The 16,560-nt window shown below is 36.3% G+C and overlaps 2 protein-coding genes across 2 annotated transcripts in view; both read right to left on the bottom strand.

Annotated features, from left to right (window-relative positions):
* The window catches only part of LOC107685637 (eukaryotic translation initiation factor 4 gamma 3-like), a 56,276-nt gene extending 53,589 nt beyond the window's left edge, over positions 1–2,687 (bottom strand). The window contains exon 1 of the mRNA XM_016482288.1: positions 2,093–2,687. Coding sequence (XP_016337774.1) covers positions 2,093–2,256 — 164 coding nt within the window. The 5' untranslated portion in view covers positions 2,257–2,687. The remainder of the gene's footprint in view (positions 1–2,092) is intronic.
* Positions 2,688–4,661: 1,974 nt separating this feature from the next.
* On the bottom strand, positions 4,662–16,336 carry LOC107685636 (endothelin-converting enzyme 1-like). Its single transcript, XM_016482287.1, has 15 exons — positions 16,061–16,336; positions 15,782–15,928; positions 15,532–15,597; positions 15,261–15,449; positions 12,560–12,702; positions 12,344–12,458; positions 10,064–10,174; positions 9,880–9,978; positions 9,485–9,562; positions 9,271–9,374; positions 8,428–8,538; positions 8,283–8,350; positions 7,346–7,536; positions 6,752–6,847; positions 4,662–5,660 (listed from the first exon to the last, which is right to left on the bottom strand). The coding sequence occupies exons 1-15, from the start codon at positions 16,172–16,174 to the stop codon at positions 5,484–5,486; spliced, it is 1,809 nt and encodes a 602-aa protein (XP_016337773.1). The 5' UTR covers positions 16,175–16,336; the 3' UTR covers positions 4,662–5,483.
* Between the last annotated feature and the right edge of the window lie 224 nt (positions 16,337–16,560).

Genomic DNA, 16,560 nt, shown 5'->3' with positions numbered 1-16,560 from the left:
TCATTAATATTTGTATTATTTCAGAGTGACAATTTGAGTCCAATTTAAAAAGAAAAACAATTCTGAGGTTTTTCTTAGTATTTAGCAATGACTCGACCTGAAATGTCAAAACTTGATGATTACATTATTCAATGTGATTTTAGAGCATCCTGAGCTTTAATAGAAGCAAGACCAAGAACAAAGTAGTTTGCATGATTAATGGCAAAAGTTTATTTATTTCTACCTCTGCTTTATCTAATTGATTTGTTCTCATATTAATTGCATTTTCTAAAACATTATTCCCAGTCTGAACATGACTGTTGTCTCAGACTTTTGGACCCCACTGCAAGTCTTTACGATTAAATGATTAGGTCACATGAAAAAGAGAGGAGTCACTATGCCACATTAAGCTATTAAGGAAGAGCTTACATGTGCCAAATCAGTGCATGCACATCCATAGTTACAAAAATAATCAAACATATAGTGTGTATAAGTGTTGCAGATTCCCCTTTTGATTGAAATGTGAAACAAACTGGATGTCATCAGTGCTTTGAATGAGACGTTCAATTCACAGAAAATGATTATCAGAAAACGTGAGGAACATCAAATTAAGTTTCCGTTTCACTCAACTAAATACTGCAATATTTGACAGATTCAGTAAAGACTTTCAAAATATGGAACAGCTGAACTATTCCTTAAAATATAGTTGTGTTCGGGAGAAGACAGAAAGTCATACAGGTTTGTAATGATAGGAGGGTGAATAAATAATGACAGAATGTTCATTTTTGGGTGAACTATCCCTTTAAGTCTGTTTGAAAACCTTCATTATTTGTGCAGTTCTGTTTGGTGACATTAGTTGTGTAAAAACAACACAATTCACCTTTAAATCTTCTTCAGCAAATCATAGCTCAGACTTGGAGAACAACAGAAATTCTCAGAGAGTTCAAGAGGATGACCCAGATTTGCAGTACGCCGATTGCTCAATTACTTAGCTTGACTGTGTCTAAACAGCCTTTGCTTGACTGATTCACGTCAAATGAGGCTGAGATTCCTATCATACATTTAGCCTGACCCACACTAGCGAACAATGCTTTCATGTCACGTGATTTACTTTCAAAAGCAGATGAGAATGACATAGCGTCATATCTGTTGGTGTTTTCTATTCTGTTGTTGGAAGAAATGTCTCGATATATGACAGTAAATCAGCTTGAAATACGAGCAGTTTCTTGATTATTCCCAGATATTATATAAAATATTAGTGTACTTACGACACTCTCAGTGTATGAATAATGTCTTTGCATAGGCTAGATAATCAGATTGGCATGTGTGAACAAATAACACTAGACTTTCTCTAAACTAACCTCTTTTCCATTTTTTTTGTAACTAATTTTAACCAGCTTGTCCCAAAGTGATAGTAGTACATATATGAAGTCAATTCCCCTCAACAGGATAACCACAGATGTAGTTGTTTGCCCTTCGGACAGATAAACAAGATGAAAAAAATCCCATAAACCTACACTGAAAATGGATCACAGGGATCATATCTCCAGAAAATAATATTTTATAAACTTGCAGTTGGCTCAAGCCAACATGCAGCCATTCATAACACAAAAGCAACTTCCTATTCCTGCCCTAGCAACCAGCAACAACACACTAGCAACTGTACAAATGCCATTCAGGTCACTTTTGACTTGTGAGATATGGCCTGAGAGCACATGTTCTTTAGAAAAAAAGCATTTGATCATAAACCGAGAAAATGCAGCAGGTAACTAATACAAACATGCACAGATTGGGAGTTATCTGAAACTGTAATGGACCCTGTGCACAAAGCTGGGATTGTCAAATTCCATGAACAAAGAAAGTGCCAAGAGGACCAGCAAACAACAACAGACACCAAAGAAGTAAATCCCTTCCATATAGTCGATGCACACCCCTGGCAACGGTTATATTATATTAATATGAAATAATGCAATCTTATATTAGTAATTTCATCATTATAATCAGGTAAACAAATAACAAGCCAGGTGATGTGATTGCAAAGCGAAATGCCCATTCGTTTCCCCATTGATCTGTGTTGTGGGACACAAGGGGCTTTGTTATTAGTGAAGGATACTGGGTAGGCGGCACGGCTGACGGCGGAGGAGCGCTCTGGGCTCCCGGTGGTAACGACACGGAGGTCAGCGCTGCGCGGAGTTGCGTTGGCGGTGCCGGTCCGGTTACATGTCCACTAACAGCGACAGCGGCCGGTTTCGGGACCACTTTCGGTGGCAAACTCATTGCAGAAATTTAAACCAAAACAAACAATACGCAGCTGAAAACGATCTCACGTTCCAACAATATCTGGCCGTTTCTTCTCTCTACGAAGGCCGGAACGTGTGTATATCCTTATGCCATGGATTTCATTCAAATCTGGCTGTTAGTACCAAAAATGTCATTTTATCTTTGAAGTCGGGGGTTGTAGCTGCTCTATGCATGGGGACGGTAGGGGGTTTGTATCCCCCTCCAGCCACCCTGGATCTTCCCGGTTGAATTGTTCTTCTCCGCCTCCTCAGATGGCCGTCTCCGGGTTTGTTTACTCCGCTTTGCGTAGTAACATCACATTAATGAGTCGCATTATAGGAATATCTCATAAAGATGGGAGACTTCGCTCAACATGGCGTTGTTGCTGCTGCTTCCAGCAGTCCGGCTGGACGGACGGCTCGGTAAACGTCGGGCGAGTTCGGAGATACTCGGTGCCCATTCGTTTCCCCATTGATCTGTGTTGTGGGACACAAGGGGCTTTGTTATTAGTGAAGGATACTGGGTAGGCGGCACGGCTGACGGCGGAGGAGCGCTCTGGGCTCCCGGTGGTAACGACACGGAGGTCAGCGCTGCGCGGAGTTGCGTTGGCGGTGCCGGTCCGGTTACATGTCCACTAACAGCGACAGCGGCCGGTTTCGGGACCACTTTCGGTGGCAAACTCATTGCAGAAATTTAAACCAAAACAAACAATACGCAGCTGAAAACGATCTCACGTTCCAACAATATCTGGCCGTTTCTTCTCTCTACGAAGGCCGGAACGTGTGTATATCCTTATGCCATGGATTTCATTCAAATCTGGCTGTTAGTACCAAAAATGTCATTTTATCTTTGAAGTCAGGGGTTGTAGCTGCTCTATGCATGGGGACGGTAGGGGGTTTGTATCCCCCTCCAGCCACCCTGGATCTTCCCGGTTGAATTGTTCTTCTCCGCCTCCTCAGATGGCCGTCTCCGGGTTTGTTTACTCCGCTTTGCGTAGTAACATCACATTAATGAGTCGCATTATAGGAATATCTCATAAAGATGGGAGACTTCGCTCAACATGGCGTTGTTGCTGCTGCTTCCAGCAGTCCGGCTGGACGGACGGCTCGGTAAACGTCGGGCGAGTTCGGAGATACTCGGGTTCACCTTACGCCACTTCGTAGTGATGGGAAGTCCGACACATTTCCAGGAATCGGTTCTTTCGAACAGTTAGTTTCAAAGATGCGGTTCATAAAATGATTCAGTGGTTATTTAACGTCGTGACGTAATTGCGACCTCACGTCGTCCCTGACAAAGTTTGTGAGAGCTTAAAATTATTTATTTGATCTTTTATACCCCTTTGAACTCTTTAATTATGATTGTTATATAATAATAATATATTATTATATACAATTATTATTATTATATATGAACGGAAATGCATGTATAATGGTAATGTTTATGTAGTAAAAAAGATGCTCCAAAATTGAGCTAATTAAAACTAGTAATTTAGAACCGTAAATATACAACATTATTTGTTTGAAAAACAAAACAAAAAAAAAAACAATTCGATTTATTCAGTCCAGCTCTGCTTCACTGTGTGTTGATAAATCTGTAAAACAGTCAAATCATAAAAATATTTCCAGTACATTTTATTTGTAATTTCAGTTTATGATTCGGTGAGTTGACGACTCGAGAAACACTTGGAACGATTCAGTCCGGTTTTGTGAACCGGTTCATTGACAAGATCCAAAAAGAACGAATCGTTCGCGAATCGGACATCGCAATACGCCAGTGAAAGTGACGTCATAGAGGCAGTCGCGGTCGCCACATGCCTGCACTGTTTCACACAATGAATGGCTTCTCCGTTACATTCCAAGCCATCAATCAGCATGAAACGAATGAGTCATAATACGCAGTATATTATCACTGAATATAAAACTGCAGTTTCACCTTTTAAAAGGGGTCCCGCCCAAATTTTGGTTGCAGGAGAACGACTACTTCAAATGTTACCTATCTTTGATAAAGGCTTATCGAGTTGATTAGATACGGGTGCCTATGTTGTGAAGTAGCATTTGTATATTGGGATTATATATGGTAGGGGCCTAATAATAAGAACATTAGCTTGCTTTTTAGCAGGTATTTCTGTTGCCATTAATAAATGTGAATGTGGCGACATCTGTCGGGGTTAAAAATGCATAACAGTGGGTGCTCATTATTTGAAACCCTCTAGTCTATATCAACATAATATTTAAAAAAAAAAAAAAGTTACAATTCGTTAGCACCAGCTAATGCATTTACTAACATGAACTAACAATGAGCAATATAAATATTAACCTCTGTGATGTGCTGAAAATCCTTTACCTAATTTAATGTTCCCAATCAAAAATGACCAGCCTTTAAAAAAAAAAAGCTTGTAAATTTCTCATTATGCTGTATTATCACCAAAGCTTGAATTCATTCTTTTTGTCAACTTGTTTTCTTTCAATTAGCACAGGTTTTGTCATGCTTTTTGGAACTGATTTATTGTAGGCCTCAGTGATCTGAGCCTATGCACCTCAGTTTTAGAGTGAAATACAAATATTTTCCCTGCAAGTATTTGCATAGTTTTAAAGGCACTTTCTTGAATAGTGGTCTAACGACAGCAAATCCAGTAGAAGTGTGCATACTGCTCACATATATATATTCTTCATTTGACATTAAATGACATTGTGAGATGGATAATAAAATCAAATTATTTTTCAAACAAACATGATGTGATGAAACAGTCTTATATAAAACTTCACCATGTATCAAAATGTGAGCAAAGTTATTTAACAATGTAAAGAATTTGCCAAAGAATTGCCAAACATTACAGACCAAAAACTAAAACTAAAAATCCCACCAACAATGTAATACAGAGAACATAAATATTATTTTCTAATAGAAAAATAAAAGCATTTGCTAAAAAGGCACATATTCAAAAGAAAATGTATTTGCAGAAAGGACAAGTCCTTCTCTCATTACATTTAACCACTAACTTCCAGTGTTTTGAATGTAAGAATACAACTCCATTATATAGACTTCCATGGAGTCACTATTTATACCAATTCCCCATTAAGAGGCAAATAATAGCTGGAAAATGTATAGTCCACTATAAATCCTCCAGCTTTTTGGCAGTCTAGATTAGGCAACCTGAGATGGATGTTTGGGATTTTTTTGAGCGATAACAGCTCCAGGTTCAGTCCCCCATGTAAGAGTCACTGTCACCACAGCTCACACTTCCGCTTGGGGTTCATGGGTGAGTCTGCCTTGCAGCCAAAGTGCGCAGAGAACTCATGGGAATTGGAGATAGTGCCAATGACCCGGAAACGTGACGGACTGTGGGGGTCAGTAATAACGCCCTCGTGAGAGCTTTCAGGTGTCCGAACTGAGCACCACACCTACAAAAAAAGGAAACAAAAAGTTTTGTTAGATCATAATAGAACAAAAAAAGATTGCATTACGTTTTTGGAAAAGTGATAAGTGGTTTTTGTCTGTGCAAAAGTCATTGCCCCGATGCTACGGTGCTGTGAGTATTACAGTTAAAAAACATTTTTTTTACATTTTTTATTTCTATTTTATCTTTCAGTTTAAATGTATTTGAGATTTTTTCCCCCCAGTTATGTTAATGAATGAATCAATTAATATACTATAATATAATTTATATTTTTTTTAGTTAACAATCTAGTTATTCCCATCTGTTTTTTGTTTTTTTGCTATACATTGTATCAAAAAATCTAATCAAATATCTAATAAAATTTTATTTGAATAGTTTGAGTCATAAATTATTTTAGTTTAAATGTATTTTAATTTTTTTCCCCAGTTCTTTTTTTTTTTTAAACAGTCTGGTTTTTTCGATCTAGTTGCATTTTCATGTTTAACAAAGATCTAAAGTATTATAATTGTGTAATACACAATGTATCAAAAACTAAATTTCAATATTTTATGGCTAAAATAAAATAATTGATATTGTTTTTAGATCATTTAGATAATAATTTAAGATAGTTTGAATCATGAAAATTGATTTTATTTAAAATATGTATTTTACTTAAAATATTTAAGTTAAAAGGTATTTGATCATTTTTGAGGTTTTCATTTTAGTTTTCGTTAATAAAACAGCTTTTTATTTTTTATTTTTTTGTCTACCAGGTGAAAATTGTGAGTCCAAGTAATAATGTAGGCTAAGCACACCTTTCTTCAACAATCCACATCCAAGAAAAATGTTCAAATCAAAGTGTGAGAAACAGTAATATTAATTCTTGCCTTAGCAAAGAGTTCAAAAACAGAGACAAAAGACAGAGACCTTTAGTTTGCTAAGGCTGTGACCAGTAAAACAACTAAAAGTGAAAGTGTCATGACGTGTAACCCATGCTCTGCACTTAACCCATCCAAGTGCACACACACAGCAGTGAGTAGTGAACAAACAGCCAGTTTTGCTCCGGCGCCCGGGGAGTAGTTGTGGAAAACATAGTGAGCAAATATTGGCACAAACCTGAGCAAATCCCACAAAAAACAGCTGATGATTGGTCATTCCAAGGGCAGGCAGAGTGGCTTCCTCACCACTCTTCTCAATCCAGTTTATATAGGCCTGCAAAGCAAGTGTGAAAACATTAGTCTACTAAGAATTCTGCATGCTACACTGCATCCTGAGATCACAAATAAACAGAGCCCTGGTGTCAACGGTTATTTTCCTCTCCATCAGAGAGGTTAACAAAGGGTCTTCTCCAGCCATATGCTTTGCGCATCTGCTCTGTAACCTATGACTTCTCAACCAACGGAAAGAATCCGAGTTGCTGGAGGTAGAGCAGCCCATTCCGAGCCACCTGTTGCACTGCGAGGCTTTTCAGAGAGATGGGATCCCGATGGCCCCAAAGCTATTAAAGCCGCCAATGAGAAAAGTATAGAGATCGTAATGCCTTTCGTATCAGATTCTCATATGTCATAAGCCATAACTGTTTTCATGTTATGGAAAGTAACCATTGGCGTCTCATCTCTTTATAGCTCGCTGATGAATGAAACAAATCTGTTGATGGATTTAAATTCTAGTTCCTGCAAAGTCTTGTTCCACAACAGGATCTTCACAAACCTTATAAGCTGCCCTCAGGCCTCCGTTGTCAGCAATATTTTCTCCCAAAGTGTGTTTCCCATTCAGAGGTTCTTTATTTATACTGTAGTTGCTGTACTGCTCCACCATACACTGGGTCTGGTGTTTAAAAGCCTCCAATGAAGAATTTTGCCACCACTGACGCAAATTCCCATCCTTATCATACTCTCTTCCTGTAAGACATATTTAAAACACTGTTTTGAAACACAAATATTTTGGAAATGGTCACATACACATTACAGTTTTCTGTAATAAAAGCTGATGTGTTTATTAACATCTTCACATTATTACAATCATAAAGGACAATACAATTATTTACATTATACTGTACATTAGAAAAAATATTATTAAATGTATATATCAATGCTAATTCATGTTATATTATTTTTTGCATTTATTTATTTGATCATTTATGTAGTGTAATATTAATGAAATGTAATAACTGATATAAACAACATGTTTAAAATATGAGAAAAAAAAAGACGTTTTTTTTCAACAGCATAAATACACACGTATTTGAACAGCCTCTGACTCTGATCTTTGACTTGGAAGTACTTTTCCTAGTACATTTTTACTATTTATAACATATACAAGAAATCAAAGGACAATTTGTATTAATCAAATAAGACTGATAGACTGCGGTTATAAAAACTGATTAACAGAAAAACATGTGATTTGATATTTATTTTTTATTTAAATATTTTTAAGAATAATTCAATAATGTCTGAGATGTATTCCCTATTACCATAGTAACCAGTCAGGTATATAGTTATTCCTGTGTTTGTGTAACTCTCTAATAATGAATCAGTGGCAGGGTGGCACACTTGATTCTTTACAGCAGTTGACGAATCTTATGTACTGGAGATCTAACAATCTGAAATAATATACAGTAATATTTTAGAGAGAATAATTTTGTTACCTTGATCATCAAAGGCATGGGTGAGCTCATGCCCCATAACCACACCTATACCACCGAAATTCATTGCTCTAGAAAACAACCCAGACTCAATAAGATGAGGTAAGAGATAAGAGAGAAACTCTTAAGGTAAGAGAGAAACTCTTACTTTGGCCAAGCATGGTTATAAAAGGGAGCCTGGAGAATGCCTGCTGGAAGTACCATCTCATTCTTTGTGGGGTTGTAGTAGGCATTAACTGTAGGTGGAGTCATACTCCATCTGTACACGGAAAGAAATGCACTGATCACTGGCGTACACATAAACTGACATTAAAGGAGTTTTCAATTAACAGTTAATACATTAAACTTCATCATTTATTCACCCTCATGTTGTTCCAAACCTGTATGATGTTCTGTATGATACTATGAAAAATGACTTTTTTCCCCACCTACAATAAAAGTCAATGGGGTCCACTGTTATTTTGTGTTCTTTTATATTCCACAGAAAAACGAAAGTCACACAGGTTTGGAACAACATGAGGGTGAGTAAATGACAGTGTTGTTATTGTTAACTAAATCTAAAACTAAAACAATAACTATTACAAATAGTTTTCGGTAACTGAAATATTCATAAATAATAATAATTATTAGATGAATACTTTCATTTAAACTTTAAAAACGTAAGAAAAATAAGAAATGACACCTTGGCAAATAACTGAAATAAATAAGTTTAAATTGAAGTACTAAAATGACTAAAACTGACACTGAAATTAAAATGAAATACAGCTAAATAGAAAAATAAATAAATAACAAAAGCACATTTTTAAAAATACTAAAATATAAAATTAAGAGCTAATTAAAAATATGAAAAATGACTATAGTATGGTATAAATAATACTACAATAACATTGGTAAATGTTAAAATAATTTTCATTTTTGGGTGAACTATCCCTTTAAGAGATGTGCATCAAAGCAAAGCATCATCTTGTGTGTGAGCTGGACTGATACTCACTGATCTCTGTTGGGGGCTTTTCTCAGCTGGTTAGAAGTGACTCGTGCAGAGAAGTTGTAATAATTCATGACGTTTTGAAAGTAAAGATCTGAAACAACATCAAACTGATATACAGTTTGCAGGCTGAGACGTTAGTTCAGGCTCTCTACAACATTGAACAACATTATTTTCCATGAACCAAAACCAAACAGAAATCAAGAAAATGTATACATACGTCATTAAACACCATGTCCAGCTCTTTGGGTTTCATAATAAATTTTGGATAACCAACCATGTTGTATATTGCATCTGCCTAGACAAGAATAAGAAAATAAACATCATGTGTGGCAGTTTATACTTTAACACCAGGTGGCATTAAAGAGCATCAACAAGAATAAAAACCTTTATGTAGTTTTGTTACTCAACAAGATTTTTTTTTTTTTTTTAGCCAAATTTATTGTCCACCAGGCAAAGCAATGAAATTGATAAACAACCACCAATTCTAAAACTAAAGCTAATACAAATTGGGAATTGTCTGACATTTTAGCTAGGTGTTGTTTTCAGCAAGATCCATCCCTGCAGGCAACAGCAGTGAAAAACATTGTGTGGGATTGTGCTGTTGGTCCTCACCTTTTCTTTAGCTGCTTTTTTTGTCTTGGGATCCATCCAGCCGACAGTCTTCAGGCTGTCTTCAAAGGCCCATTTGATCTCAGAGACCATATCTTCAACCTGACAAACGCATCAGTTGAGAATATAGTTTATAGGCTTGGAGGAAAAGACGGGCATGGTGTGCAAAACATCACAAGACACTCACAAAAGCTTTGCTGTCTTCAGAAAAAGTAGCTTTGACAAAGAGCGCCCCGAGAGCAAAGCCCAGAGCGCTGTCCGTGTCGCTGACGCAAAGTTTCCAGCGTGGCGTGCAGCTCTGGAAAACACAAAGGTGATATATTAACAACTAGCATCCTCATTTGCACCGAAGCCTTCTTAGTGTGACATTTCACAAACAATTTACAGGTACATCTAGGCATGAACTTCTACAGATAAATACAGTCTAGTTTCCATGTGTACAGCATAGGACCTACTAGCACTTGAGGAAATGAGCACAAATCATTTGTTAAATACATAACAAATTTGCTTGTAACGAGCTAAACAGAAGGGTTTTTTATATTTTATCAGCAAAACAAGACATTTGATTGTTCTCTTGAAGGTTCCTTCAGTATGACGCTCAGAGACAGGCAGCAACAGGACATCCATTCCACTTCCCATTTCTTGTTTAGATACTGAGGCTCTGGAGATAATGGCTAATAGCTCCTAATGCAAGACTATGAGGGTAAAATGAAGTTTTAGATTGTTAAGGAAATTAGTCACTAAGTGAAAATGAAATAAGTCATACAGGTTTGGAACGACAAGAGGGTGAGTAAATGATGACAGCAGATGTGAAGATTATCAGTGAATAATGGCTTAATTGAGGTATTTTAAGCGTTCGTCTGACTTCAAAAGACTCAGAATCCAGCACAGACATTGCATGGACTACTTTTACAATATTTTTATGGTACTTTTTGTCATTTTTAGGTCTTGACTGCTCCATGTCACCATTCACTTTCATTACATGAGAGAAAGCAGAGTCAACGTTCTCCCTAAAATCTAAATTTTTATTCCTCAGAAGAAAGTCACACCGCTTTGGAACAACATGAGGGTGAGTAATTAATGACAGGATTTTTCATTTTTGGGTGAACTATCACTTAATGCAATAATAAAAGCTGAAGGTGACCGTCCTTTAGGTTCCTCTCTCCATCTCTTATCATAACCCATCACACATACACACATCGCCCAAGGCTCTTTCGTTTGTTATTTCAGCCTGACCCCAGCGGAAAGTAAGGCCGGGGCAACAGGATCTCCTCCTGATAAGAGTCTGAATAACCTGGCTCCCTGCAGAACAACACACCGCCTCTCCATACACACCAACACTGATACCAGTTACTCTAAGAGAGAGTCAAAGAGAGGGAGGAGAAGAAAAGGGCAACAGATCACTTCCCTCTCATGCTGACTAAGCACACTGACTGTTTTCATATCTGGGTAATTTTGTTGTAATATAAAATGATTGCTGCACCAAATGTTCCTCGTAAGAGGAGGAATGAGTGTTGAGGGGTAGTTCACCCAAAAAAATGTAAGATATTTAGTCATCATTTACTTAGCTCAAATCTTGCTAATCCTGTATCATTATTATTTTTTAGACACAATATCCAATATAATATATGCTCTGTTCCATGCATTAATTGTATGGTGTATACAGTCAAGCTCATAACAAATATATTTACAGAGCTACACTACCATTCAAAAGTTTGGGGTCTGTAAGTTTTTTTAAATGTTTTTCAAAGAAGTCTCTTAAGCTCACTAAGGCTGCATTTGATTTATTTAATCAAAAATACAGATGTTTTATTCTCATTAAGGCTGCATTTATTTTATCAAAAATACAGTAATACAGTAGTGTATATTTCAAGTCTTCTAAAACCACAAGACACCTTTGGGATTTAAAAAAGATACATCCAAGTACATTTAAATCAACTTTAAAAGCATAGCTCTCATATCTCATATTTTCAAACTTGACAGTCAGTCAAGTGACAACGGTGCTTGGATTCAAAGTCAGACCTGACACGGTAATACGGTAAGTGTGATCCAGCGGAGGAGAGAATTATCAGAGAATGATGGCTAAAATGTGTATCTATTTCTCAAATTTTATTCACAAAGCTATTGTATGATTTCAGAAGACTTTGAATATAGTGCACAAGTCATATGAACCACTTTTATGATACTTTTATGGTGCTTTTATAAGAAATTCAAATGGTTAAGAAAAAAAATGTTTAGGGGTGAACTATTCCTTTAACTGATTTGAAATTTACAATAAAAACAAAAACTCTCCTTTAAATCTCAACTAATGCAAAATTAAATTATGTATCATAGATAGGGTAACAAAAAATAGAGGCAAATGTGAAAAACATGACTGTTATTTCATATTTAATGGATCATTCATGACTCTTTCAGTGGCAGCAGTGCCTTGGACTAACAGACAGCAGCTTTAATCTTAATTTCTCACCTTTTTGGTGCCGTACATGACTTCAAGGAAGCGCTGCTCTGCATCTTGGAACCTCTGGTCTAAGATGGACACCATTTTCCACACCACTTTCATGATCATGTAGTTATTCAAGACACTGGTGGAGACACATTAGCTTTGATCTCAGCTAACAGACAATACAGGTCTGTTATATAGACGGCCCAAAAACCCACACAATTCTGGCTAATGTTGACTTACCTCTTGTTGGTGTTGCTGATGAGCTCTGAAACTTTCTGGAGGTATTCTTTAGCGTACACAACCACGGGTTCAGAGTCATTTAGGGCAACAGGGGTGAACACTGCAGAGAGGAAAGGCATCCAATCTACCGCAGGAGCCAATGTCTACAGCACAGACAAACACATGACTGATATCCCAGCTCACATGCAACACCACAGTTAGAGTAAGGAAAGAATGCTTCATGTCTCCGGCAAAGGAAACATAACTACATGTTCTGCCATTTTCACTCTCATTTTAATAATCACAATTTATAAGAGCATCTCTCATTTGCAGGAGACATTTAAATTAGTGGTTCTCAACTGGTTTTGTTTTAAGACCCAGATTTTCAACTGGACATTGAGTGGTGACTCAAAAATGATCATCAAAAGTGTCTCAAAAGTTTCCTTAAAGCCAACCAACGAAATTCATTAATAGTATCACGATCTTCACAGTCATATGAACATTATCAACATTACATTCACTACCACTCAGAAGTTGGAGGGCAGTAAGATTTTTTTTTTTAATAAAAAATAAATTAGTACTTTTATTCATTACGGATGCATTAAACTGATCAAAAATGACAGTAAAGACTTTGTTACAAAAAATCTATTTCAAATACTGAATTCTGTTCAACAAAGGAAAAAAATCGGCACATTAGAATGATTTCTGAATAATGTGACACTAATAACTGGAGTAAATGTTTTTTTTTACTATCAAAAGATACATTACATAAAGACAAATTGCATTTACAAATATATTACAATGAAAACGGTTATTTTAAATCGTAATAATGTTTCAAAATATTAATGTTTCTACTGTATTTTTGATCAAACAAATGCTGCCTTGGTGAACATAAGAGACTTCTATTAAGAAGATCTTATGAAAAAAAAATTCTTATGAATGGTAGTTTAGGCTGAACGGAAAAACTGCAATTTTTTTCTGTACAAAACAATTTGTACCATTGGACCATTGTAATATTTTGCCATTATAATAACTATACATTTCATTATTTGCATTTAGCATTTCCATCTATGACTGTATCAGAAGAGACCTGTGACTATTTCTGGGCCATGAACAAGCAGTAAAGAACCACAGATTTCAATCCAAAAGTAGTACAGTAACCGTACAGTACTCACAGCTAACTCTTTGGCTTGAATTTTATGGTAAATTTTCATCTCGTCACGGCGCTCTTCCTGAGGGACTGTGATGTGTGCCAGGGCTGTTTCAAAGTCTATGATCTCCTGCATCATCTTCTGAGAGGTCTCCTCTGAGCCGCCCAAAAGGATTCCGAGCTCCACCAAGAAGTTCAAGTATGCTTTTAAATACTGAAGAAGGAATAACAACACAAGCTTTAGACCACAGCAGAACATTTCCCGATTTCATGAACAACAAAATCTCTTTGTTTACCTTTTCATTGGCTGTCTTATTGAGATAGTATTCCCTAGAGGGAAGTCCCAATCCTGACTGATCCACCTATGGAAAAAAGGGAATCAGAGCATCAACTGCATCACTCAACCAGCTAAGCTACAGTGACGTGCATCATGATATACAGCCATCATAAAACAAAATACGATATCTAGAACAGTGCAGAGTTTCCCCAAGACATTTAAGAATTCATGTTATGGTGATTAAAAAACATAACCGTAAGTGTTCCCACCTGGATGATGTTGCTGTTGGAGCTTTTTGAGTCTGTGCTGACAAAAACAGTGAAAAAGGGGGAGGTTCGGAAGCTGGCTGACACAATCCGTAAAACCTCCTGGAAGTTATCTTTATCCCACGGGTCTTTCAAGCCCCAACCTCCTGTCTGGAAAAAAACATTATTAATAATTATATACCAGAATAAGAGTAAAAGCAGGTTTTTATTACAATTTAACATAATAATAATAAAAATAGTACTTAAGTAACAAAACAAAATAACAAATAATGAAACCTTTTTAATATTAACAATTAATAACATAAGTTATTGAATAATAACATATTGAATAAGTCTCTCATATCTCTCATACAAAGAATGAGAAAAAAAGCATATTAAAATAAACATCATTTTAAGTATTTGTTTAAATATGAACTTTTGTTAGGCCATGCTTTGTGGTTCTTACCTAATAAGTTCTTCATGATGGCCATGTTGTGCTCCCACAGGTTGCTGAAAGGACCCCAGCGGGACTTGCCTTCAGGCAGTGGGTTTTTCCTCATCCAGCACATTAGAATGATTTCTGAATAATGTGACACTAATAACTGGAGTAAATGTTTTTTTTTACTATCAAAAGATACATTACATAAAGACAAATTGCATTTACAAATATATTACAATGAAAACGGTTATTTTAAATCGTAATAATGTTTCAAAATATTAATGTTTCTACTGTATTTTTGATCAAACAAATGCTGCCTTGGTGAACATAAGAGACTTCTATTAAGAAGATCTTATGAAAAAAAAATTCTTATGAATGGTAGTTTAGGCTGAACGGAAAAACTGCAATTTTTTTCTGTACAAAACAATTTGTACCATTGGACCATTGTAATATTTTGCCATTATAATAACTATACATTTCATTATTTGCATTTAGCATTTCCATCTATGACTGTATCAGAAGAGACCTGTGACTATTTCTGGGCCATGAACAAGCAGTAAAGAACCACAGATTTCAATCCAAAAGTAGTACAGTAACCGTACAGTACTCACAGCTAACTCTTTGGCTTGAATTTTATGGTAAATTTTCATCTCGTCACGGCGCTCTTCCTGAGGGACTGTGATGTGTGCCAGGGCTGTTTCAAAGTCTATGATCTCCTGCATCATCTTCTGAGAGGTCTCCTCTGAGCCGCCCAAAAGGATTCCGAGCTCCACCAAGAAGTTCAAGTATGCTTTTAAATACTGAAGAAGGAATAACAACACAAGCTTTAGACCACAGCAGAACATTTCCCGATTTCATGAACAACAAAATCTCTTTGTTTACCTTTTCATTGGCTGTCTTATTGAGATAGTATTCCCTAGAGGGAAGTCCCAATCCTGACTGATCCACCTATGGAAAAAAGGGAATCAGAGCATCAACTGCATCACTCAACCAGCTAAGCTACAGTGACGTGCATCATGATATACAGCCATCATAAAACAAAATACGATATCTAGAACAGTGCAGAGTTTCCCCAAGACATTTAAGAATTCATGTTATGGTGATTAAAAAACATAACCGTAAGTGTTCCCACCTGGATGATGTTGCTGTTGGAGCTTTTTGAGTCTGTGCTGACAAAAACAGTGAAAAAGGGGGAGGTTCGGAAGCTGGCTGACACAATCCGTAAAACCTCCTGGAAGTTATCTTTATCCCACGGGTCTTTCAAGCCCCAACCTCCTGTCTGGAAAAAAACATTATTAATAATTATATACCAGAATAAGAGTAAAAGCAGGTTTTTATTAGGGCCGATATATTTACAACAGATCTTTTGAGTTTCATATTGTTAAATAAAGGCTTGTGCATCTGAGGTCACCCGATTGATGAGATCCTGAAGTGGTTTTGCCCCAAGCTCTTCAATTTTGCTCTCGTTCATACAAGCCTGGTAATACCACTGAGCTTTTTGTTCCGCTTTGCTCAGGCTTTTCATGCTGGTATTCTCTGAATTTAACAAATGAAGAAAAGTTCAATGACAAGAACCTTTATAAAACCACAAAGCAAAGTGAAATGAAGCCTGTAAGTTGGTAGGAACCTTTTAAGATGGCACATTACTGGGGTTTTTTTTAGTCATTTCAGAGACAGAGCAAGTTATTTACTGAAAGATTAGATGAAAAATATATGAAATCATAAATAAAATTTTATCTAAAAAAAATCAATTAAATTAAAACAATTGTGGATGTTCTGGACACAATTATTATTATTAATGCAAAATATTTCTATTTTAAAAAGATAGTTATTAGTTAATAGTCATTTTACATTAAATTTTTTTATTCTTACATTTTACAACTAATAGCGATTTTATTTTTTCTTAATGAT

Source organism: Sinocyclocheilus anshuiensis, unplaced genomic scaffold, assembly GCF_001515605.1.
Source record: "Sinocyclocheilus anshuiensis isolate Anshui unplaced genomic scaffold, SAMN03320099.WGS_v1.1 scaffold257, whole genome shotgun sequence".
NCBI lineage: Eukaryota > Metazoa > Chordata > Actinopteri > Cypriniformes > Cyprinidae > Sinocyclocheilus > Sinocyclocheilus anshuiensis.
Note: the sequence above shows the minus strand (reverse complement) of the source record. Positions and strands in the feature narration are given on the sequence as shown.